The sequence below is a fragment of the Amblyraja radiata genome, chromosome 2 (genome assembly GCF_010909765.2).
Source record: "Amblyraja radiata isolate CabotCenter1 chromosome 2, sAmbRad1.1.pri, whole genome shotgun sequence".
In the NCBI taxonomy this organism is placed as follows: Eukaryota; Metazoa; Chordata; class Chondrichthyes; order Rajiformes; family Rajidae; genus Amblyraja; species Amblyraja radiata.
In genome coordinates this window covers 66,208,056-66,228,818 of record NC_045957.1, presented here as the reverse complement: position 1 = coordinate 66,228,818, position 20,763 = coordinate 66,208,056, and the positions used below count along the sequence as shown (strand labels likewise).

The following is a 20,763-nucleotide window of genomic DNA, read 5'->3' as shown; positions in this document are numbered from 1 at the left end:
ATATCTTCCCTTTATCTAGTCGCTGTTAAGTTTACAAGCAGAAATGTATAACAGTTCATGTGTTCCACTAATAATTGTATTTTGTTTTCTGTTTGACAACATCTGGAAGCATTCCAGATCAATGTAAAATATTCTGTGTTCTGTATTCTGAGTCTGTATTCTGCTCAGAATCTAGACGTTAAGAATCAAAATTAAACCTCATTGCTTCTTTTCTTTTATTCAAATTCCACGCATCCCACATCAAGGACATCTTTGTTACTTTGCTCATGTGTTGATATGGTTATGGTTTACGTGAGGATTTTGGCAACTTGGAAAGCAGGTTTATGATAATTAAATAAAGGAGGATTGTATACTGTGTGTATGGAATGAGAAAAAAACCCAAATGGATGAGTGGACATCGGTTTAGTTCTTTATTCATTTTTCAAACTTGTGCATCACATGTATTAGTTTCCGATTCCTAAATGTGCTTGAGAAGGGGGTGGCAAGCTGCCTTCTTGATTTGCTGTAGCCCTGATGATGTTCGATAGGGATTTCCAGGATTTAACAACAATGAGAAGACTGGAACTATGTAGCTTGGTGTGCAACTTAGAAAGGAATCTGCAGGCTGTGGTTCTTCCAACCATGTGCTATCCTTATCCTTCTTTATAGTGGAGGTTGCTGGTTTGAAATGTTCTGTCAAAACAGCTTGTGTAAGTAACTGTAGTGCATTTTGTGCATGGGGTATTCACTGTAGCCACTTTGTCCATAGTGGATACTGCAGTCACTAGTGCATGGTAGATGTTCCATTCACTTTGTACATGGTAGATACTCCAGTCATGTGCATGGTAGATACTCCAGTCCCTTTGTACATAGTGGAGCCTGCAGCCACTTTGTATATAGTGGAGACTGCAGTCACTTGTGCATAGTAGATACTCCAGTCACTTTGTACATGGTAGATACTGCAGCCACTTTGTACATAGTGGAGACTATAGTCACTTCGTACACGGTGGTGGATAAAATGCCTATTTAGGATGAGTGTTCCCGATGTTGGGGGAGTGCAGAACTAGGGACCACAGTTTAAGAATAAGGGGTAGGCCATTTAGAACTGAGATGAGGAAAAACCTTTTCACACAGAGTTGTGAATTTGTGGAATTCTCTGCCTCAGAAGGCAGTGGAGGCCGATTCACTGGATGCATTCAAAAGATAGTTAGATAGCTCTTAGGGCTAGCAGAATCAAGAGGTATAGGGAGAAGGCAGCAATGGGATGCTGATTGCAGATGATCAGCCATAATCACATTGCATGGTGGTGCTGGTTCAAAGGGCCAAATGGCTTACTCCTGCACCTGTTGTCTATGTATCTATGTGTCAAACTTGCAAAGAATTGTTGACAATATTCAACCAGGCGAGCAGAGTGATTTCCATCACACTCCTGACATGTGTCTGTGTATAGAGGAAAGGCTTTGCGATGTCAGTAGGTGAATCACACAGTGCAGAATGCCGAGCCTCTGACCTGCTCTTGTGGTCACAATGTTTATGTGGTAGTCCACTTGATTTTCTGGTGATCCCTAGGTTATTGATAGTGTGGGAATCAGTGATTGTATCCCAATGAACATCAAAGTAGTACAGCGTAGACTATCTTTTGTTGGAGGATGTCATTGCCTGATAGGAACAGCACCTTCCTTTATGTGCCATATGCCTTCATTCATAGGAATGTTTCCTGTTAATGATCAGTGAAGTTAGCAATACCTCAATTCCTTGCTGCCTTGATGTCATTCTCACCTCGTCTCTAAAATTCAGCTCTTTGTTCCAAGGCACTGATGACATCTGGACTCATTTGATGCTAGGTAAATGCAAAGTTGGCATCGATAAACAAGTTACACAGAGTCACGTAGTCATTGCAGAATACAGCAAGGATGCAGGTCCATTGGCCCATCAATCTCATTTTATTCTCCCCAAGTTCCTGTTAACGCCCTAGAATGGCTTGGCTAGAGACACAGTACTCCAGCAGGCATATTATTGATCTCACACCCTTTACTTTTAGTTTGGAGATACAGCACGGAAATAGGCCCTTCAGCCCACTGAGTCCACACTGACCATCGGTTCCTGCGCATTAACACTATCCTACACTTTAGGGACAATTTTACATTTATACCAAGCCAATTAAACCGGTATGCCTTTGGAATATGGGAGGAAACCGAAGATCTCGGAGAAAACCCATGTAGGTCATGGGGAGAACGTACAAATTCCATACAGTGCTGCACCCGTAGTCAGGGTTAAACCTGGGTCTCTGGCACTGTAAGGCAGCCAGTCTGCCGCTGTTTCACCATGCCGCCAATTCATCCTGAGCTCTCATCTGTTTCTGAATATTGATGGAGTGAATCAAATTGACTGAGACTGGCCTCAGTGGTGAACCCCAAAGGAAGCAGAGATGGATCATCTATTTGGCATATCTGGTTGAACGTGTCTGTCAATGTTTCAGCCTCTTCATCAGCACACTCGTGTTGGGCCCCATCATCAATGAGGAAAGGGATATTCCTGCAGCCTCCTATCCCATTCGCTCTTAAATTGTTCCTCACCATGCAGACCTTCAACTTGATTCAATGATTATGAAACTCCCTCGATTCCTTGCTGTTTAGTGTACATGACCTCCTGCAATGTAGCTTCATTAGCTGGCACTTCATTATTTTTAGATACGCCTCGTGATGTTCCCAGTAAGCTTTGTAGGGAACATACTGTGATGGTGTACATTCCAGCCGTTATTCGTGGTTCCACAAAGCCTCACAGATGCACAAAATTGAGTGTCAAATCTGTTTGGAGTCTGTCCTGTTTATTAGTGTCACCCAATGCATTTCCTGCCCTATGTTTGACCAGATTCCAGAAGAGTTCATGAGGTCTCGATTCAATGTTGGAAATTTGATTGGCTATTCCCTCCTGCTTGTTTACCACTGTTCTACCATCTCCAGGTTTGCTGTGCCAGTGAGGCCAGACATATTTAGAGATTAAAGGTAAAGTCTGTCATGTGTTCTGTTTGATATGATTCTATCATTATATCAGGGTGAATATTGGATGGTGGTTTGGCAAAAAATGTGCTGTAGAAATAATCCAGAAGCCTGCATTAATGATCTGTGGGGGTCAATTAATTAAGTTAATGAAAGTATCTTCCTGGGATGAAGAACGTATCTTCAGAGGTAAAGGTGGGCCTATACTAATTGAGGTTTAGACAAAGAATAGATGATGTCATTAAGGCTTCAATAAGATAATCTCTTATTATTCTACTCAATGAATATAGGATTGACAGGGGAGATGCCGAGAGGAGATTTCCTTTAGAGGGGTGGATTCCATTGAGGATGTAACTTCAGAAAATGGTCTGAAGATGGAGGAACTAGTTTGCAGTGGATCATGACATCCATCTCCACCCCAAGGAGCTCAGAATTTTGATCAAAGTGGCCATATTTACATCAGCCATGATCTCAGGGCAAAGCATATTTAAGGGCCTATGTGGCCCATTATCTGTCCCTGTTTCATTGACTCTTATCAATGGGTCAGAGTCCATGATCTCAACTCGGTTATGCAAATTTATTTTAACTTCCTGGTTTTATGCCTCCGTGATGTGGAAAACATGTTATGTGCATCAATGAGACATGATTTCAGTCGCATTTGAAAGGAACATGACAAATGGGAATGCTAGGCATTGAGATGAAGGGTGGATGAAAAACACAGGACACCAATCAGATTCAAATACTCATCACTGTGTTGATAATTGTGGATGCAATGTAGAAAAGGGACCAAGAATATTGAGTAAATCTACTGAATCTCTGCTTTGAACGTCCTACATGCATAAAATACTGAGTCTTCTTGCTTGTGTCAGTCCTTGTATTTACCCAACTCTCAGCATTCAATGTTATACAGTTCATTTCCCTCCAACCTATCCATCCACCTTTGCATCGAGACAATCTTGATGCAACATGCTTCCTGCGACTCAATCACCCAAACTGAATGAAAGGCCTGTTGTTCACATCTTGTATAGGAGGACAAAAGCGAATGGAAATTGGCTCAGTCGAATGAGGAAGCTGTGACTCTGAATTGGAGATGGATATATAAAGAGCACATATAAAGAGCACATAACTGGTGATGGACACAAAGTGCTGGAGTAACTCAGTGAGTCAGGCACCATCTCTGGAGAGAAAGGATGGGTGGCGTTTCAGGTCAGTTAACTAGTGGTGGATTTTCAAATATTTCCAACTCACATTCGGATGCTGGTTTAATTTGACTATTGATGAAACCTTTTGGAATACTGAATGCAGTGGCTGACAGGACTTTACCCGAGGCAAGTAAATGCACTTTATTTTATAGATGGCACATATTGCAGCCATTGTGTCAGATGGAGAGGATGGATTGAATGCCAAGATAGGTTGATAGGAATATTATTCAATCAGGCTGCTTTATTCAGATAGACACAAAATGCTGGAGTAACTCATTGGGGCAGTCAGCATCTAAGGAGAAAATGGCAACCCGAAATGTCACTTATCCATTTTGTCCAAAGAGGCTGCCTGACCAGCTGAGTTACTCTAGCACTTTGTGTCTATCTTTGGAATAAACCTGCATCAGCAGTTCCTTTTTATTACATTATGTTTTATTCAGAATTTGTGGAGATCTTGCACGCTGTTGGACCTGCACTCATTTGGGCAAACAGAGTGTAAAATAAAATCAACTATAGGAACGCAGCAGGTACTGTAGCATCTGCGGAGGAAAATAAACAGGTGAAAATTTGGGACGGGTCACTTCTTCAGACTGATGGAGTAAAGGGGAGATTGTAGAGGTTAGTGGAAAGGGTGGAACAAGAGCTAGCAAGTAACAGGTGGATTCAGGTGAGAATATATTGCTTTACAGATGAATCAGGTGGGGGATAGGTGGGTGGAGATAGTAACCAAGACTGGAGGTGATAAGTGAAAAGACAAAGGGGTGCAGTTTGTGCAGTAATGGTCGCCTCGCCAGCAGTCTGAATCATCCCTTCTCTGTTTTTATTATTTTAAATATGTCTTGAATGTTTGTTTTAATGTCTCTTGGTATGTTTTATGTAGGGGGTGCAAGGGGGGGGATTGGGAGAAACCTTTTCCAGTCACTTACCTCGACGGAGATGCGATTTTTCTCCGTGTCGCATCTCTGTCCCACATTGCAGCCTACAACATGGAGTGGTGCGGCCATTCCTGGAGACCGGCCCTGAGCTTCAAGCCACGGGCGCGGCGCAGACTTACCATCGGGGAGCCTGGGATCTTTTGTCGAGTATCGCCAGTGTAGGAGCTCCGACCGCGTGGCCTATGGACCGTGAAGCAGCGTAAGAAACGGCCAACTCGGGAGCTCCATGCCGCAGAGTGTTCCGATCCATCCCGACCTCGGAGTTTCGATCATCCCGACAAAAGGACTTGAACAGTGGACCGTCGACAATGGCAAGTACGGAGGGTTCAGCTCCGACCACGGGTGAATAAAGGAGGAAGATTACTGAACTTTATTGCCTTCCATCAGGATTCCACTGTAGTGGATGTTTATGTTAAATTTTATTTTAGGTGGCTGAATTGTGTATTGTTATTTTTCTCACTTAGTATGGCTGTATGGTAACACACGTTTCACTGTACCTTAATTGGTACATGTTACAATTAAATTGAATCTTGAATCTAATAAGGCTGGAAGGTGGGGAGTAAAATATAGAACCAAAGGGAGGAATAGTGGGTGGTAAAGAATGGGGGGGAGGGGGTAGAAAATAGGGGGTTTGGAGCAAGATGTTGAGTGGATGGAATAGGTGGTGGGGAAAGGAACTGAGTGATAAGAGCAATGGGAGAGGAAAGAAATGTGTTTGGAGAGAAAATGATAGATGAGTAGAGGGGGTGGGGTTACTTGAAAAAGGAGAATTCAACATTCATGCCATTTGGCTGCTAGCTACCCAAATTAAATATAAAGTGCAATTCTTTCAGTTTGTAATATGTCCTCACTCTGGCAGTGGTGGGGGCCGTAGACAGGTATGGGACAGGGAATCGAAAGTAAACTGGCTGGTAACCAGGAGCTCCAGCATGCCCTAGCAGACTGTGCATAAGTGTTCGGCGAAGTGGTCGCCTCATCTATACCCTCCTAACTTGTATATTGTAAATGATGGGAAAAAATTAGGGCATCAGGAGTGAGTTATTTGCAGCAGGATACCTAGCTTTGACTTGGTGTTCTTGCCACAGAAGTACCGTGGCTGAACCTGGTTTGGTCAATTGTAACACTCAGGATGTGAATGGTGGGGAGAACTCGGCACTGAGAATGCCATTGACTGCCAAGAGCCAGTGTTTCTACCTCTCTTGTTGAAGGTTGTCACTCCCCGGCACCTTTATAGTGTGAATAGACTTCTACTAATTAGCACACACCTGAATGCTATCTAGATCTTGCTGCATATAAGTATCAGGACTGCCTCATTTATTCACTAATTGCAGATGGAATTACACAATCATTGATAGTCGAATAGATGCACTAGAGATTACTTCTCAAAATATTGCCACCAACCACCTTCTGTCTACATGAGTCACCAGATTAAAGCTTTGCTGTTCATTAATCAGTCAAAGGTTGAAATTGTTATCGAGCCACCACAAAAATGACAATATTTTTAAAATAGTATCTCAAAGAAAGATTTGTTTTCACCCCAAGGCATTCAGCTGAAAAGTAATCAGATGTTAAATCTTTTAACTCTTCCCAAATGTTGCAGAGGACCATATTTTATTTTCCAAGTCTGAGTGAAATGTGTGCACTAATTCCATGGACAGGCGTTCAAGTCAAGAGTGTTTTATTGTCATATGTCCCAGACAGAACAATGCAATTCTTGCTTACTTACATACATTCAGTTGAGGGTGGTGATACTGTGCTACAAGGGAATGTAAGGATCTGCCTATACGGATTCTCTGGAACAAATGAGATAGGAGAGATTTAAAGTAAGTTACTGGGATATCATAAGGATAGAGAGAGGGAATTAAATAAAAAGTAAGTAAATTTCACACATCTTGAGATAAAATGGATTATTTCTTTCAACCCAGATTTACAGTTCTATTTTCTCTTGGATAAAGTGAATAAATGCAAGTGAGAGCAAAAGAATGAGCGAGTACATGAGTCTTGTGGGCATGCTTGAATAAGAGGGCACAAATGAGTGTTGGAGAATGATACAGAGTTTATGTCAGTGTGTGAATACAAAGGTAAAATGGGTGAAGAATGTGCAAACCATTGAGAGAGAGAGAGAGAGAGAGAGAACAAAGTGAATGAGGGATAGTGTGATTGCTTGAAAGATTAAAAGGATTGTGAAAATACAAGAATGTGAATGTGCATCTGAAGGAGCTGGACTAAGTTCAATACTGTCAACAGGTAATGATGCAAGCAACTGAGTGATGTTTATGAGGAACGGATCTCGGAGAGAAGTTTGTGAATACAAAAGTGAATATGAACTAGCAAAAGGAGGAACATGACAGTGAATTAGTGCTTGTGGAAGCCAATGTGCAAAATGAAATTATTTTAGGCTTGTTATTATTGAGTAAAATATGACAGCCACTGAATTGAATTTAATGTATTTAATGCGCTTAATACAGTTTTTTAATCTTATGAACCAGCACAGTTTGCAAATTTTATCCCAAAGGTGTGAGACTCTGGGTGCGTAGAAATAGTTTTCATTGACTAGGACTATCATCTTCATAGCCAAAGGTACAGATATAAAATGACATACAAAGGCACAGAGACAAATACTTATACAACGCATACAAAAATAGACAGTCACGCAGACATTAAGGCACACAGACAAGACTTGGACAACACACATTTGCACACAGACAGATAGAAAGGTATACACGTATAAATACTCTCACGCCCCTAAGGACGGAATGATTGACGGCGCGACGCTAGGAAGAGAGTTCTCACAAAGCCGCATGTGTGTGCGAGAGAGAGGGAGGAAGTTAGGACACCGACACTGGTGCTCAGTCAGTTTAGTACTGCAGACAGTGCACAGGCAACACATTGCAGAGGAAGGGAATTAGCAGCAGCGAGACTTTCAGCACTACTTGCAAACTTAACAACTGCAGACAGAAACAGAGACGAGTTGTTGCAGCTCACAGGACGGCGAGTGTGGACTCCACTTCAGTGCTGCAAGCCGCCAGAGAGAGGGGGAGCGAGCAGAGCCGGCTCCTACACCCCGGCTCATTGCGGACGGAAGGCGGCTGGAGGTGGCGCTTGCAGCCGGGGTGTTGGTGACCGGCCAAGGCATCTCTTCTTCCCCATGTACCTGTCAGCACCAGCCGGCTTCCTCCTGCGTTACAGCCCTATCGGGAAACTTGGGGGGTTGGCAAGCAAGCCTTCTATCTATATTATTCCTCCTCCCCAAATGAAAACCATATCAGGGGGCAACATTTAAAAGAACACTTTCTTCCCTTTTGGTGATAGCACACACAAAAATGCAGGTCCTGGAGGTTACAATGGGCTCGTTGCCGGTTACTGACAGAGAGTCGTTCTACAGACGAGTGCTTGCAGTTTCCTACCTTCTGCTACTGATGGGACTTATCAAGGCACGTTGGAGTTGTGCATTTCTACTGTCGCTTTAAACGTGCATATTTCAATAGCAAGTAGAACGTGTTAGTTACATGCATTATTTGTATCCACCTTTATCGTCTGGTTGTATCTTTCAGAGCGACTGCGCTGTTGAGGCGACCCATGTCGCTGGAAGCGAGAGGACAGTCCATCAGGTGTCACCGTTGGAGCCGCCGGTGTTGGGTTACAATAGCGGTAAGTATCAAGGACCTGGGGTGTGATAAAAGATGCCGCTAGCTGGCATCGCCACCAGCAGTCAGGACACGCTGCATTCATGTTTACGTGGCGAATAAGGCACTGTTTGTAATTTCTGACTCCCAATGTGCGATGGGCTTCAGCACAACGCCAGAGGGTGCTCCAGGCCAGAGTAGACAGTTGCTGCACCGTCTCAACCCTGGATAGCAGGAATTTGAAACATCAGGCTGGAACTCAGCACGCTTCACCTACCTTGTTTTAGTCGTTGTAACCTAGCTGCATTCATGTTACATCTGATGTTATTGAGCCATACTCTTAGAGAAAAAAATATCCACATGAACATGTCTTCGTTTGCATGATGGTTAAAAATGCAACAATTAACAGGTGTTGGAAGTCATCTTGATCGAAAGGGAAATCTCGGGAGGAAAATAATCCCACGTTTTGTAAATAAACCATGAGATTGCAATCCATTTCGATGCAACTAGTAAAGTGTGATGCATATTTGAATTCTAAAACATTGCCACCTTCGGTTTTTGTCCAAGAAAGCGTGTGATGTTTGTAATTTTAAACACAAGTTTATTCGAGTAATTTGAAGAAATGAACGAAGTATATCTGAGTGTATATTAATCTCAGTATTATTAATCACCGGGTCGCCCAGTAAACAATTTACTCGTTTCCCTCCTCTTCATACCATAAATCATAAAGTTTTCAAACAGGTGGCCTCAGATTGAGTGTAATATTGTAAATGCCACTATTGCCATGGAAACAAACATTTAATGCAGTGATGTTGCTTTTCCCGAGCATATTTGCAATGTACAAACAAGTATGGTGTTCTCTTTTAGATGGTTAAATGTCTCATGAAAACACAATTTGTTTAAAACTCTATTCCCCCCACATTCCATTGCCATCATTTCCGAGTTGGCAAAAAATATCAACGTGTTTTTAAAATTTTATTTGTAATAGATTGTTGAAGCGCCCAGTTTGAAAATGATATTTAGAAGTAGAATATGTGATGCTGAATTTAGAAGTGAAACATTGTTTAATGGGGACATTCTTTGGAAAGTGAACCAAAATGTCACACACGTTACCAAATGGCATCACATAAAGTAATACATTAAAAAATTATTGTAAAAGATTAATCTTATTCATTGCTATTTTCATACCTACCGAACTATAATGCATGTCTGCTAATTATATGAACATTCTAGCTTTTTTTAAATCACAAGAGTTGGTAAGATAAAACTGAGTTATGAAAAAGATTCTTTGGTGTGACACGTGACCAGTCGTATTTGACCTCTGACACTAAACAAACATTGTCAGCATAACATAAATATTTCACTTGATAAACTTTGAAAAAAATATGAATCATATATACAGTACAAAACAATATACCTGTAATGCTTTCAGAATTAGAAGAGATGTTTTCCATAATCTTTCATATTTTTGGTCACACGCGTGACTAAGAATGGACCAGTGGTGGCTCGGATTAACTAGTAGCCATTGTAATGTTCAGGTGAAGGAAGGTTGGAATGCTAAACTCATAGGTTTGAAATGCAGCATTAAGACTCTGGAAATTAAGAACTAGATTTGCTAGGTTTTGCAAGTTCAGGTGTTCAAGTGTCATGCACATCAATAAATGCATGCTTAATTCATGAAGTAATCCTTCTTAGTGTGTTCAGCATCATTACAGTACATAGAATAATGAATGGGATTATCTTCCTCCATAATCAGACATCAAGTAGATTATGTATCCTAGGAAACTTGAGTTTTGACATGCTTGTTGAACTAAAGCACACAACAAAAGCACAGTCGCAATCAAATTGCTGAACATATTATGATAGCTCCCTATTTTCCCTGCATCAACTGTCCACCTCATACTTATTTTATTGTTTAATTTACACCGGAGAGTACCCACACCTCTATGTGAACGACAAACACCGTTCAGGCAGCGTCTTTTGAATCTGGGACTCTATTGCTATAGGGCAACAACTCTACCGTCCAAATCTTTTTTTCTTTCCAGGAAATTCTATACTTGCATCATGGCCATTAATAATCAATAGCCATTTTAACTGTTGACTATATTTTTTTGTGCTGGGGACTCTCAGAAGTTTTATCATTGTTTAAATCATCTAATTGGCTCTAGTGCCAATATTCAGTACTAATATAAATATGCCACCAGCTTTATATCAACTGGTTATTAAAGACCATGTTTTCTTTGATTCGTACAATAATTTATGCATTCAGAATCTTAATTCAAAGATAGATATGATCTATTGGAGACAGAAATAAATTTGGATAACCACATTCTTTTCAGAATGTTTTATTTGCATGAAATTGTTTAGATGCACCATCTAATCCTAGTAATTCCTATAAGCAATCATACTTGTAATTCAACCTTAATATAATTAAAACCTCTTAAGAAATTTCACAGGAATGTGTCCAGGTAAGTTAATACCCAATAACTTCTAAAGTGTTTGGCTTGCATCCAAATGTAAACAAAAATACTTATGCAGAGACGTAATGACAGAGCTTCCATCCAAAGCCAGTGATGAACCTCAAACTGATCCAGGAGTCTCACTGTCGATCTCTGACATTGACCTGTACTGACCGCAGCCATCTTCTGCTTTAGCCATGCTGGTTATCTCTGCTGATGCAGTGAACTCCTCATGGATGGGACAGCAGAAATTTCCCACTGCTCAAGTCATAAAGTATTGCCATGAGCCTGCACAAGTTAGACTGAGCATGTGTAATGGCCTCCATTGCAATGAATGGGAGATAATAGCTGCTTGGAGAAGCTGAATAATGCTATTTGTTAGTTTCAATGCCTTAAATTGTTTTTGCATGTCAGTGCATTTTTAGTATTTTAAACATAAAACAAAATGTCAATCTTTGAACAGTATTTTTATTTCTAACAGATCTGAAGTTTTACTGAGTGCTTGTGAATGTCAAGGATGTTCACAGACGTTCAATAATAGTGGCAGGTTTGACAGCAGGTGAGCCAAGGGTTAGGCAGGTAGGGCTTCCATTAGTCGCCTGTGCCTGGAAGGGTGCCAGCACTTTTGGGCCAAAGAAAAAAAATTGCCCCGATAATTAAATCCAGACATCGTGTGTATTTAAACTATAGTTCTCTTCACTTTAGTATCGGGTTGAGAGGGCAAGATAGATCAGCCATGATTGAATAGTGGAGTAGACTTGATGGGCCAATGGCCTAATTCTACTCCAAGAACTTATGAACATGAACTTTATTATGGAGCAATGCAACATAGATGAGCTTGGAACTTTTGATTTTATTCTGTTATTCTTAAATACATTCATCTCAGCTAATGCGGGATGAGAGTTACTGCACATGGCTCCTGCTAGGAAAGTGGAGGATCCTCCTAGCAAGTCCATTGAGTTTGAACGGCAGATGATTAGATGAAGGTCAGATAGAATTTGCAGGAAAGGGAGCAGAAAAGAAGCACTTTTCCACAGGTGCTGCCTGAAATGCTAAGTGCTTCCAGAATCTTCCTTTCATGTTTCAGATTTCCAGCATCCGTTGTTTTATTTTATTATCAAGGAGTGAGAGAGATTGGCATTTAATTCTGGCCCTCACAGAAGGACTAAGCCTTTAAAGCCTTGGTAAGCAAGAGCAGATATAACCATATAACCATATAACAATTACAGCACGGAAACAGGCCGTCTCGGCCCTACAAGTCCGTGCCGAAAACTTATTTTCCCCTAGTGCAATCTACCTGCACTCAGACCATAACCCTCCATTCCTTTCCCGTCCATATACCTATCCAATTTATTTTTAAAGGATAAAATCGAACCTGCCTCCACCACTTCCACTGGATGCTCATTCCACACAGCTACCACTCTGAGTAAATAAGTTCCCCCTCATGTTACCCCTAAACTTCTGTCCCTAATTCTGAAGTCATGTCCTCTTGTTTGAATCTTCACTACTCTCAATGGGAAAAGCTTATCCACGTCAACTCTGTTCTAAGATCTAAGAGTGTTACCTGCTGGGGTGGTGGAGATGGGTGCTCTCATTTAAGAAATATTTAAATAAGCACTTGAACTGCTATGACAGAGAATGTTACATGGCAGTGGCTAGAAAATGGGATAGCATTTATAAATATACAGGAAGGAACTGCAGATGCTGGTTTACATCAAAAATAGACACAAAATGCTGGAGTAACTCAGCGGGACAAGCAGCATCTCTGGAGGGACTGAATGGGTGATGTTTTGAGTCGAGACCCTTCAGACTGAGAGTCAGGGGAAAGGGGAACAGTTGATGGATGGCTTCAAGACAGTGGGCCGAAGGGCCCGTTTCCATGTTACATGGTTCTGTGATTAAAACCTGATGGATGGCCCTTCCGCCTGGAAATGCATGAGTGCTCTTGCTACGTACCTGCAGTTGCCTGAACCAAGTTTTAATAGCCTATCTTGCTGATGCCGACCCCGCATTGCCAGCTGTAAAGACTTTTCATTCATTCATGGGGTATGGATTTTGCAGTCTGTGTTATCATTTTATTCACCATCCCTAATTGGCTTTGAGAAGTTGGTGGTGGACTGCCCTCTTGAGCTGCTGCAGTCCTTGAGGTGTGGGTATATCCACCATGCTGTCAGGGAGGGACAATATTAATCACTTAATACTTTCCAAAAGTCTTTGCACTGACATTTTAAAAAGAGTCAAATAATTTAAAAAAGTTACCTAATACCACATCATAAATTAATAATAGAAGTAAATTAAAGGAAAATGATTTCTGTACTAAAAGGCAGTATCTTTCTGTTTGCCTACAAAACCACAGCCCTGCATTCCCCGTTGAAATCAATGGTGCGGCAGATCCCATGCCTGTTCTGGCCTGTTGCAGGTTTAGGGAGAGTTTTTTACACCCTATCCTAAAGCTGGAGAATCTCAGCAACACTGAGCTCCACAGCTGCTCGCCACGTGAGATCCAGCAGTGACACGGACTGACAGATTCTGCATAACAAGTCTATCAGTGAGACTGGGACATGCACACTTGACTGTGCAAAAGTGGAAGTCCTGAACCTACTGCTGTTTAACTAGTTGAATGCTTGCTCAGAGTCAGCAAAATCTCACCTGTCATGTTGCCATGTTATCTGTTGTATATTGAAAGTTTTCCATACAAGATAGTTCGCAGACTAAAGAGAATTATAAGGGAGCATCTTATTAAGTGAAAGCCACCACTTGGGCAGAATTATTTTTTAAAGTTGTATTACAAATTCCGTATAATTTTTTGTTGTTGTTTCTTGACAATAACCACTTTCCGTGAATGGATTTGGAGGAAAGGTAATGACCTCTCATTGTTTATTACAGAAAAACACATTGTCCAACTCTACCTTAATTCATTTTAAAGAACAGAGCCCCAGAGAGCACAGGATGCAGCCTCTGGCTTATGATTTTCCCACATGGAATGTGCATTGCAGTTCTCAGTGGGTTGTACTAAGCAGCTTTGACAGATGCAGCCCCTTGTGAAGGAAAGTTAGTACCCAAGAATGTTTTGCCTACCTGCTTTAAGTGGAATTCACAAAAGCCCAGGAAACTCTCATCATAATTTAGGAAAACTGAACAAGACTTGATAAATGTTCAAGCTAAACTGAGGTGAGAGGAATTAACCTATCTTTTGCTATTGATTTTCTTAACATGTTCTTGAGTATTAAATCCAATGAAGGTTGACAATGTTCTTTGTACTTGCAATTCTGCTTGCACACTTCAATAGAGGTGCTTGAAATGTCAACAAAATCGGGAATAAGCATCCCTGTGGAATATTGACTGATAAATCATTTTCAGGTCCAAATTGATTTTAAGGAACATTATAGGTTGAAAACTCTGCAACAAATTTACAAAATAAATTTGACATCTCAGAATAAATTATTTGGAAATTACCCTTTTTTTAAAAGAGGTTATTTAAAGCAGCTTTAAAACTAATAGATATAGTTGTTCTTCTGCAGATTATGAAATTGTGACTCCGTATGAGGCTGACAGCAGTGGCGATTACATCTCTCACATGGTAATCCATCAGCAACGAAAGAAGCGGTCGACTTATCTTGGTGGTGAATCTCTTTACTTCAAACTCAATGGCTTTGGTCAGGAATTTCATGTGGAGCTAAGGACTTCAGAAGGCCTAATTCCTCCTGGATTTATGGTTCAGACTTTTGGGAAACGAGGCTTGAAATCCGTGGAGCATTATCAACCAGAGGAGCTGTGCTTCTACCAAGGCGCTCTAATGTCGCACAACAACTCTTCAGTGGCACTTTCCACATGCAAAGGCTTGGTGAGTCAAACCAGTTGTTTTTTAACTGCACTAACTAAACATGAATGGAGTGGGTTAAAGAGGGATAGCAAGTCGTCTATTTCCAAAAAGCGCACTGATTTGTAAAATGTTATTGTTTTGCCTGTCAAGACCGTGAATGTTATTTTTGTAGTTGCATCCATTTCAGTTCAATTAGTTGTGTAGAGTCCAAAATTTATCAACGATATGTATTAATGGAATGTCTTTTTTTTTTTCTTTTTTTTAATTAAGATTTATTTCATGATCGAGCTCGTAATTTCCTGACCTGTTTACTCTGTGAGCAATGTTTTGTGCTGGAGCAACTGTCCCAATGTTAAATGTAGTATTAACTTGACTATGATACCACTCCTATCCATCAGTCACTTTGTATGCAAGCCTGCACAAGTGTTGCAATGCACAAAATATGAAGCCAACATAATCTCACAGAATGCTTGTGCATTTTCATCCAGTTAATTGTACATAGCATCATCTTAGCATTAAGCAAATGCTGGAGGAACTCGACAGGTCTGACACAACCTATGGAGGGGAATGAACAGGTGATGTTTTGGGTCGAGACCCTTCCCCTGGAATGAAAGAGTGAAGTGGAAACATCCAGTGTAATGAGGTGATGAGGGTCTAAAAGTCCATTGAACCTGTTTGTTTCGACGTGGAGCTTACATTCGGTGATCCTTAGTGAAGATGGATCAATGAAATCAACAATTCCCAGCCTTAGTCAATGGCTGTCAACTGAAGGACAGAAAGAGCAGCCGTGGAAGGCATGACCTTAGGATTTCATTCAAAGTCTCACGTCACATTTGGATATGTTGCCATTCATTCATTGTTGCTTGCTTGAAACAATATTTTTTCCTGTGCAATACCATTGTAAGTGTATCTCAACTATGAACAGAAGAGTTTCAGGAAAGTGTTTTGGCTTGAATAACTGGGAGTGAGGAGTAAATATATCATTAGAATTTGTTTCACTGACAAAAATTGAAAATGCAATTTAACACTGGTTTAATGGAACTAGTGCAGTTAACCATGAAAATCATAGTGGCAGATAACATTGGCTTTTTCTATACATCCATGTGATGTGGGTGTCAGGGGCACGGCTAACATCTATTTTTTCTTTCCTGTTGGTGCTGTTGATTGATCTGTTTGAACTGCTCAGGTCCATATGGTGATGATATTTTAACGATATTGTTAGGTCGGGAGTTTGAAGATTTGGTAATATGTTATGAAGTCTGGTGTGGGATTTGGAGGGGGGGCGGGGCTGCAGGAGGTGGCAAGTTGTACAACTGGCACATCTGTCCTCAGTGCAGAGGTCACTGGTTTGGATGCACTGTTGAAGTACCCTTGATGAGGTGCTGCAATGTATCTTGTAACTGGGATGTACTGCAGCCATATTGCTGTTGCACTAATAGTGGAGGGAGAGATTACTTGGAGTGATGAGTGTGTGCTAATTTAGCTGCTGCTTTGTCTAGTATCATGCCAAGCTTGGAGCTGCACTCATCCAAGCAAGTGTAGATAATTTACAACACATTGACATGTAATTTAATGGTGGGAAGCCTTTTTGAAAATCAGATGAATTATTCAATATAGTCCAAACCTCCACCCTGGGCAGTCACGGTGGCACAGCGGTAGAGTTGCTGCCTTACAGCAAAATGCAGCGCCAGAGACGGTTAGATCCCAACGATGGGTGCTGTCTGTATGGAGTTTGTACGTTCTCCCCGTGATCTGCGTGGGTTTTCTCCGAGATCTTCGGTTTCCTCCCACACACCAAAGACGTACAGGTTTGAAGGTTAATTGGCTTGATTAATTGGCTTGATGAAAAAAAATTAATTGGCTTGAAAAAAAAAGTAAAATTGTCCAAGTTGGCGATATGCAGAGTACTGCCCTGCCGACTACAAAAATTCAGAAGGCTTGCTTTTGTAGCCGCACTGCTTATTGGCTGGTCCAGCAAATATAGAACAATACAGCACAATGTTTGTGGTGAAGATGCCAAGACCCTCTTATCTATCTGTCCATTCCCTGCATATCCATGTGCCTATCCAAGATCCTCAAATGCCACTATTATATCTGCCTTAATCACCAACCCAGGCAGCGCATACCAGGCACTCACCACCCTCTGTGTATTTTTTTTAAAGTTGCCCCACAAATCTCCTTTAAACCTTTTGCCTCTCACCTTACAGCTACTAGCATTTGATTTTTCCATCCTGGGGAAAAACGTTTCTAATTAATGAAGACCTTCAGATGATGTTGATGGTGGAACTTGACTAGGGTAATGCTTTGAATGTGGTAGGTGGAATAGGAAGGATGTTGTTAGAATTGTAGTTTCAGATGATCTTTCTTGGAATTTGTTAGGAGAATATTTCTTGCCACTTGGCAGTCCATGCCCAAATGTTAGTCCGATCTGTCAAGCAGTCATGATCATTATTGACGGGTTTGAATAGAAAATGGAACATTGTAACACCAATGAACATTCCAATGTTTGACTTTGACATGACAGGGAAAAGTTCATTGACACACCAATTGAATACGATTGGATGTGGGACCAAGCCCTTGGAAACCTCTGCAGTGATGTCCTGGAGTTGAGAGGGAATAATTTACAATGACAGCAATCTTTCTCAGTCCTAGGTTTACCTGCTGCCAGTGAAATTTTTCCGCTGATGCATGTTGTACTAATACTGATTGATGCCACACTTTGTGTAATTTTAATTAAGGAAAAAAGCGTGGAACCATACCCTTCAGCCCACTGAGTCTGTGATGACCATCGACCACCCGTTCACCTTAATTGTATGTTATCCCACTTTCTCATCCACTCCCTATGCAACCAGAGCAATTTACAGAGATCAATTAACCTATAAATCTGCACGTCTTTAGGATATGGGAAGAAACCAGAGCACCTTGAGGAAACCCACATGGTCACAGGAAAAATGTGCAAACTCCACACAGACAGCACCCAAGGTCAGGATTGAACCCAGGTCTCTGCAGCTGTGAGGCTGTATATTGAATTGAATTGAATTGATTTTATTAGGGACAGTGCATATTAATAAACATTTGCATGTAATATGCAAGATTGTAGCCAGTAGCTAATTTCCATCTTTAGTTCCACACAAGGTAAACACATCCCAAACAAGGTAAAAACAAAAGACAAAAACAAAAACAAAACAAACAATATGGTTTAGCCTGCAGTCATAACATAGAATAAATAACAAACACTCAACACAGTTTAAAGTCCCAAAGTCATTGTCTCTTCCCTCCTTGCTCTCCCTCTGCGCTGAGGCAATCCAAGCCTCCGATGTTATGACCCCGTCGGGTGATGGTAGGTAAGTCCCGCGGCTGAATCCGAGCTCCGCAAACGGGCCGGTTCAAACTCCGCGGCCCAGGGCGGTCGAAGCTGCCGAAGCTGCCGTCCTCCAGTCCAGCGGACGCAGCTGTAGTTGCGGGAGCTCTGGAAAACAGAACTCGAGCTCCCGATGATGTCGTCCACTGGCCCACTGGCCCGCGGCCGAGCCTCCGAGGCTCCAAAGTCGGGTCGGAAGTTGTGCCGCACCGCAACCACAGCCCCGAAGTCGGCCAGGCTCGCGTTGGTAAGTCCTGGCTCTGCTCCACAGCCTCCACAGCCTCGAGGTCGGTCGCAGTTGGAGGCCGCCAGCTCCGCGATAGGCCTCAGCGCAGACGGACACGGAGACGGGGATACGGCAGGAAAAGTCGCATCCCCCCGAAGGAAGAGCCAATAAACACACCACACCCACCCCCCCCACACACACACAGCCAAACAAACCGCAAAAACAGGACAAAAGAAAACAAAAAACATAAAAGACAAACGGACTGCAGGCGAGCCGCAGCTGCAAGGCAGCGCAGCCACTCCCATATCTACCAGCTTCGCCACTGTCACAAACTATTGTGGAAGGTCTTGAGACCCAGATGTCAAGGGATTAAAGACAATCACTTTACTTCCTGGAATTCAGCCCTCTTGTCCATGTCCGAAGCATGGCAATAAAGAGGTTCAGTCAGGTGCTCCTAGCAGAGCCCAAGTTGAGCATCATTGACTGGATTACTGTTGAGTAGTTATTGGGAGCAGCAGAGGTGATGGCTCCCATTCCGTGGTTGATAACTGAGTATATAAGCTGATGAGACACGACCGATTGCAGATGTTTGAATCCAGAGCCAAAAATAAACTGCATGAAGAGCTCAGTGGGTCAGGCAGCATCTGTAGAGGCAAAGGGATGGCCACCATTTCAGGTCAAGTCCCTGTATCAGGACTGAGAGTTCGGAGGGGAGGTAGCCAGTGTAAATCTTCTATATTACTAAAAGTCTGATCTTGACCGCTTTTGGCCCACTGTGGTGCGATTTCCGAGAGAACACCGCCAACTATGGCCGTCATTTTTGGCCACCTTGCTCAGAGACCCCCTCCGCCTTCCTGGACCATAGGATTTTTCCCATTGATGAAATATCAGAGAGATATTAATGTTTTTTAAAAATTCCCCATTCTCTCTGCTGCCCCCGCTGGTGGCAGGGGGAGGGACTATAAAACCTGAAAGTGTAGTGCCTCACTCAGTCTGTGCCAGAACCAGGAAGCGAGAGGGTCACGGCTCTCTGAGCTGCGAATAACACTGAACGCACGTCTACTCCACGGTGAGTCCCCTCGATGCAGCTGTAAAGTGGCTGCAGCCCAATTGTTTGCCTCGCCTTTTTAACAAGTTTGTGTTCACAAAATGGATTTTGGTTGTCGGGTGGCTGCAGCCCAATTGTTTGCCTCGCCTTTTTAATAAGTTTGTGTTCACAAAATGAATTTTGGTGTTGAGGTGGCTGCAGCCCAATTGTTTGCCTTGCCTTTTTAACAAGTTTGTGTTCACAAAATGAATTTTGGTTGTCAGGTAGCTGCAGCCCAATTGTTTGCCTTGGCTTGGCTTTTAAAATCGTTGCAACAGTTGGATGCCAGCCCAAGAATCCATTCAGCCCACAATGTCTATACTAGCCCTCTGGAAACCAGTACCTTCGGCCCGCAACAACCATACTAGCGCAACAGACAGCCCCCCCACTGACGAGCAATATTGGAATTGGTGGAGAGGTGGAATATTGCGTTGGTGACCAGCCCTCTCGTGTGATGCTGGGACCCAACGGGTCCCACTTAGTCTAGTACTATCTAAATGGTGTCAAGTTGGGAAAAGGGGAAGTACAACGGGATCTGGGGGTCCTTGTACATCAGTCCATGAAAGTAAGTATGCAGGTACAGCAGGCAGTGAAGAAAGCGAATGGCATGTTGGCCTTTATAACAAGAGGAATCGAATATAGGAGCAAAGAGGTCCTTCTGCAGTTGTACAGAGCCCTAGTGAGACTACACCTGGAGTACTGTGTGCAGTTTTGGTCTCCTAATTTGAGGAAGGACATTCTTGCTATTGAGGGAGTGCAGCGTAGGTTTACAAGGTTAATTCCCGGGATTGCGGGACTGTAATATGCTGAGAGAATGGAGCAGCTGGGCTTGTACACTCTGGAGTTTAGAAGGATGAGAGGGACTATCATTGAAACCTATAAGATTGTTAAGGGTTTGGACACGCTAGAGGCAGGAAACATGTTCCCGATGTTGGGGGAGTCCAGAACCAGGGGCCACAGTTTAAGAATAAGGAATAAGCCATTTAGAACGGAGACGAGGAAACACTTTTTCTCACAGAGAGTGGCGAGTCTGTGGAATTCTCTGCCTCGGAGGGTGGTGGAGGCG

General features: G+C 42.3%; 1 protein-coding gene across 3 annotated transcripts in view; it reads left to right on the top strand.

The window, feature by feature from the left end:
* The first annotated feature begins 7,792 nt into the window (after positions 1–7,792).
* The window catches only part of adamts16 (ADAM metallopeptidase with thrombospondin type 1 motif 16), a 201,896-nt gene continuing 188,925 nt past the window's right edge, over positions 7,793–20,763 (top strand). Inside the window, exons 1-3 of one of the 3 annotated variants that reach the window (XM_033048173.1) lie at positions 7,793–8,549; positions 8,670–8,766; positions 14,722–15,044. In XM_033048173.1, the coding sequence (XP_032904064.1) occupies positions 8,439–8,549; positions 8,670–8,766; positions 14,722–15,044 (531 nt within the window). In that variant the 5' untranslated portion in view covers positions 7,793–8,438. Of the gene's footprint in view, positions 8,550–8,669; positions 8,767–14,086; positions 14,372–14,721; positions 15,045–20,763 lie in introns of those variants that run through there. The other 2 variants (XM_033048183.1, XM_033048191.1) reach the window with 2 other exon arrangements.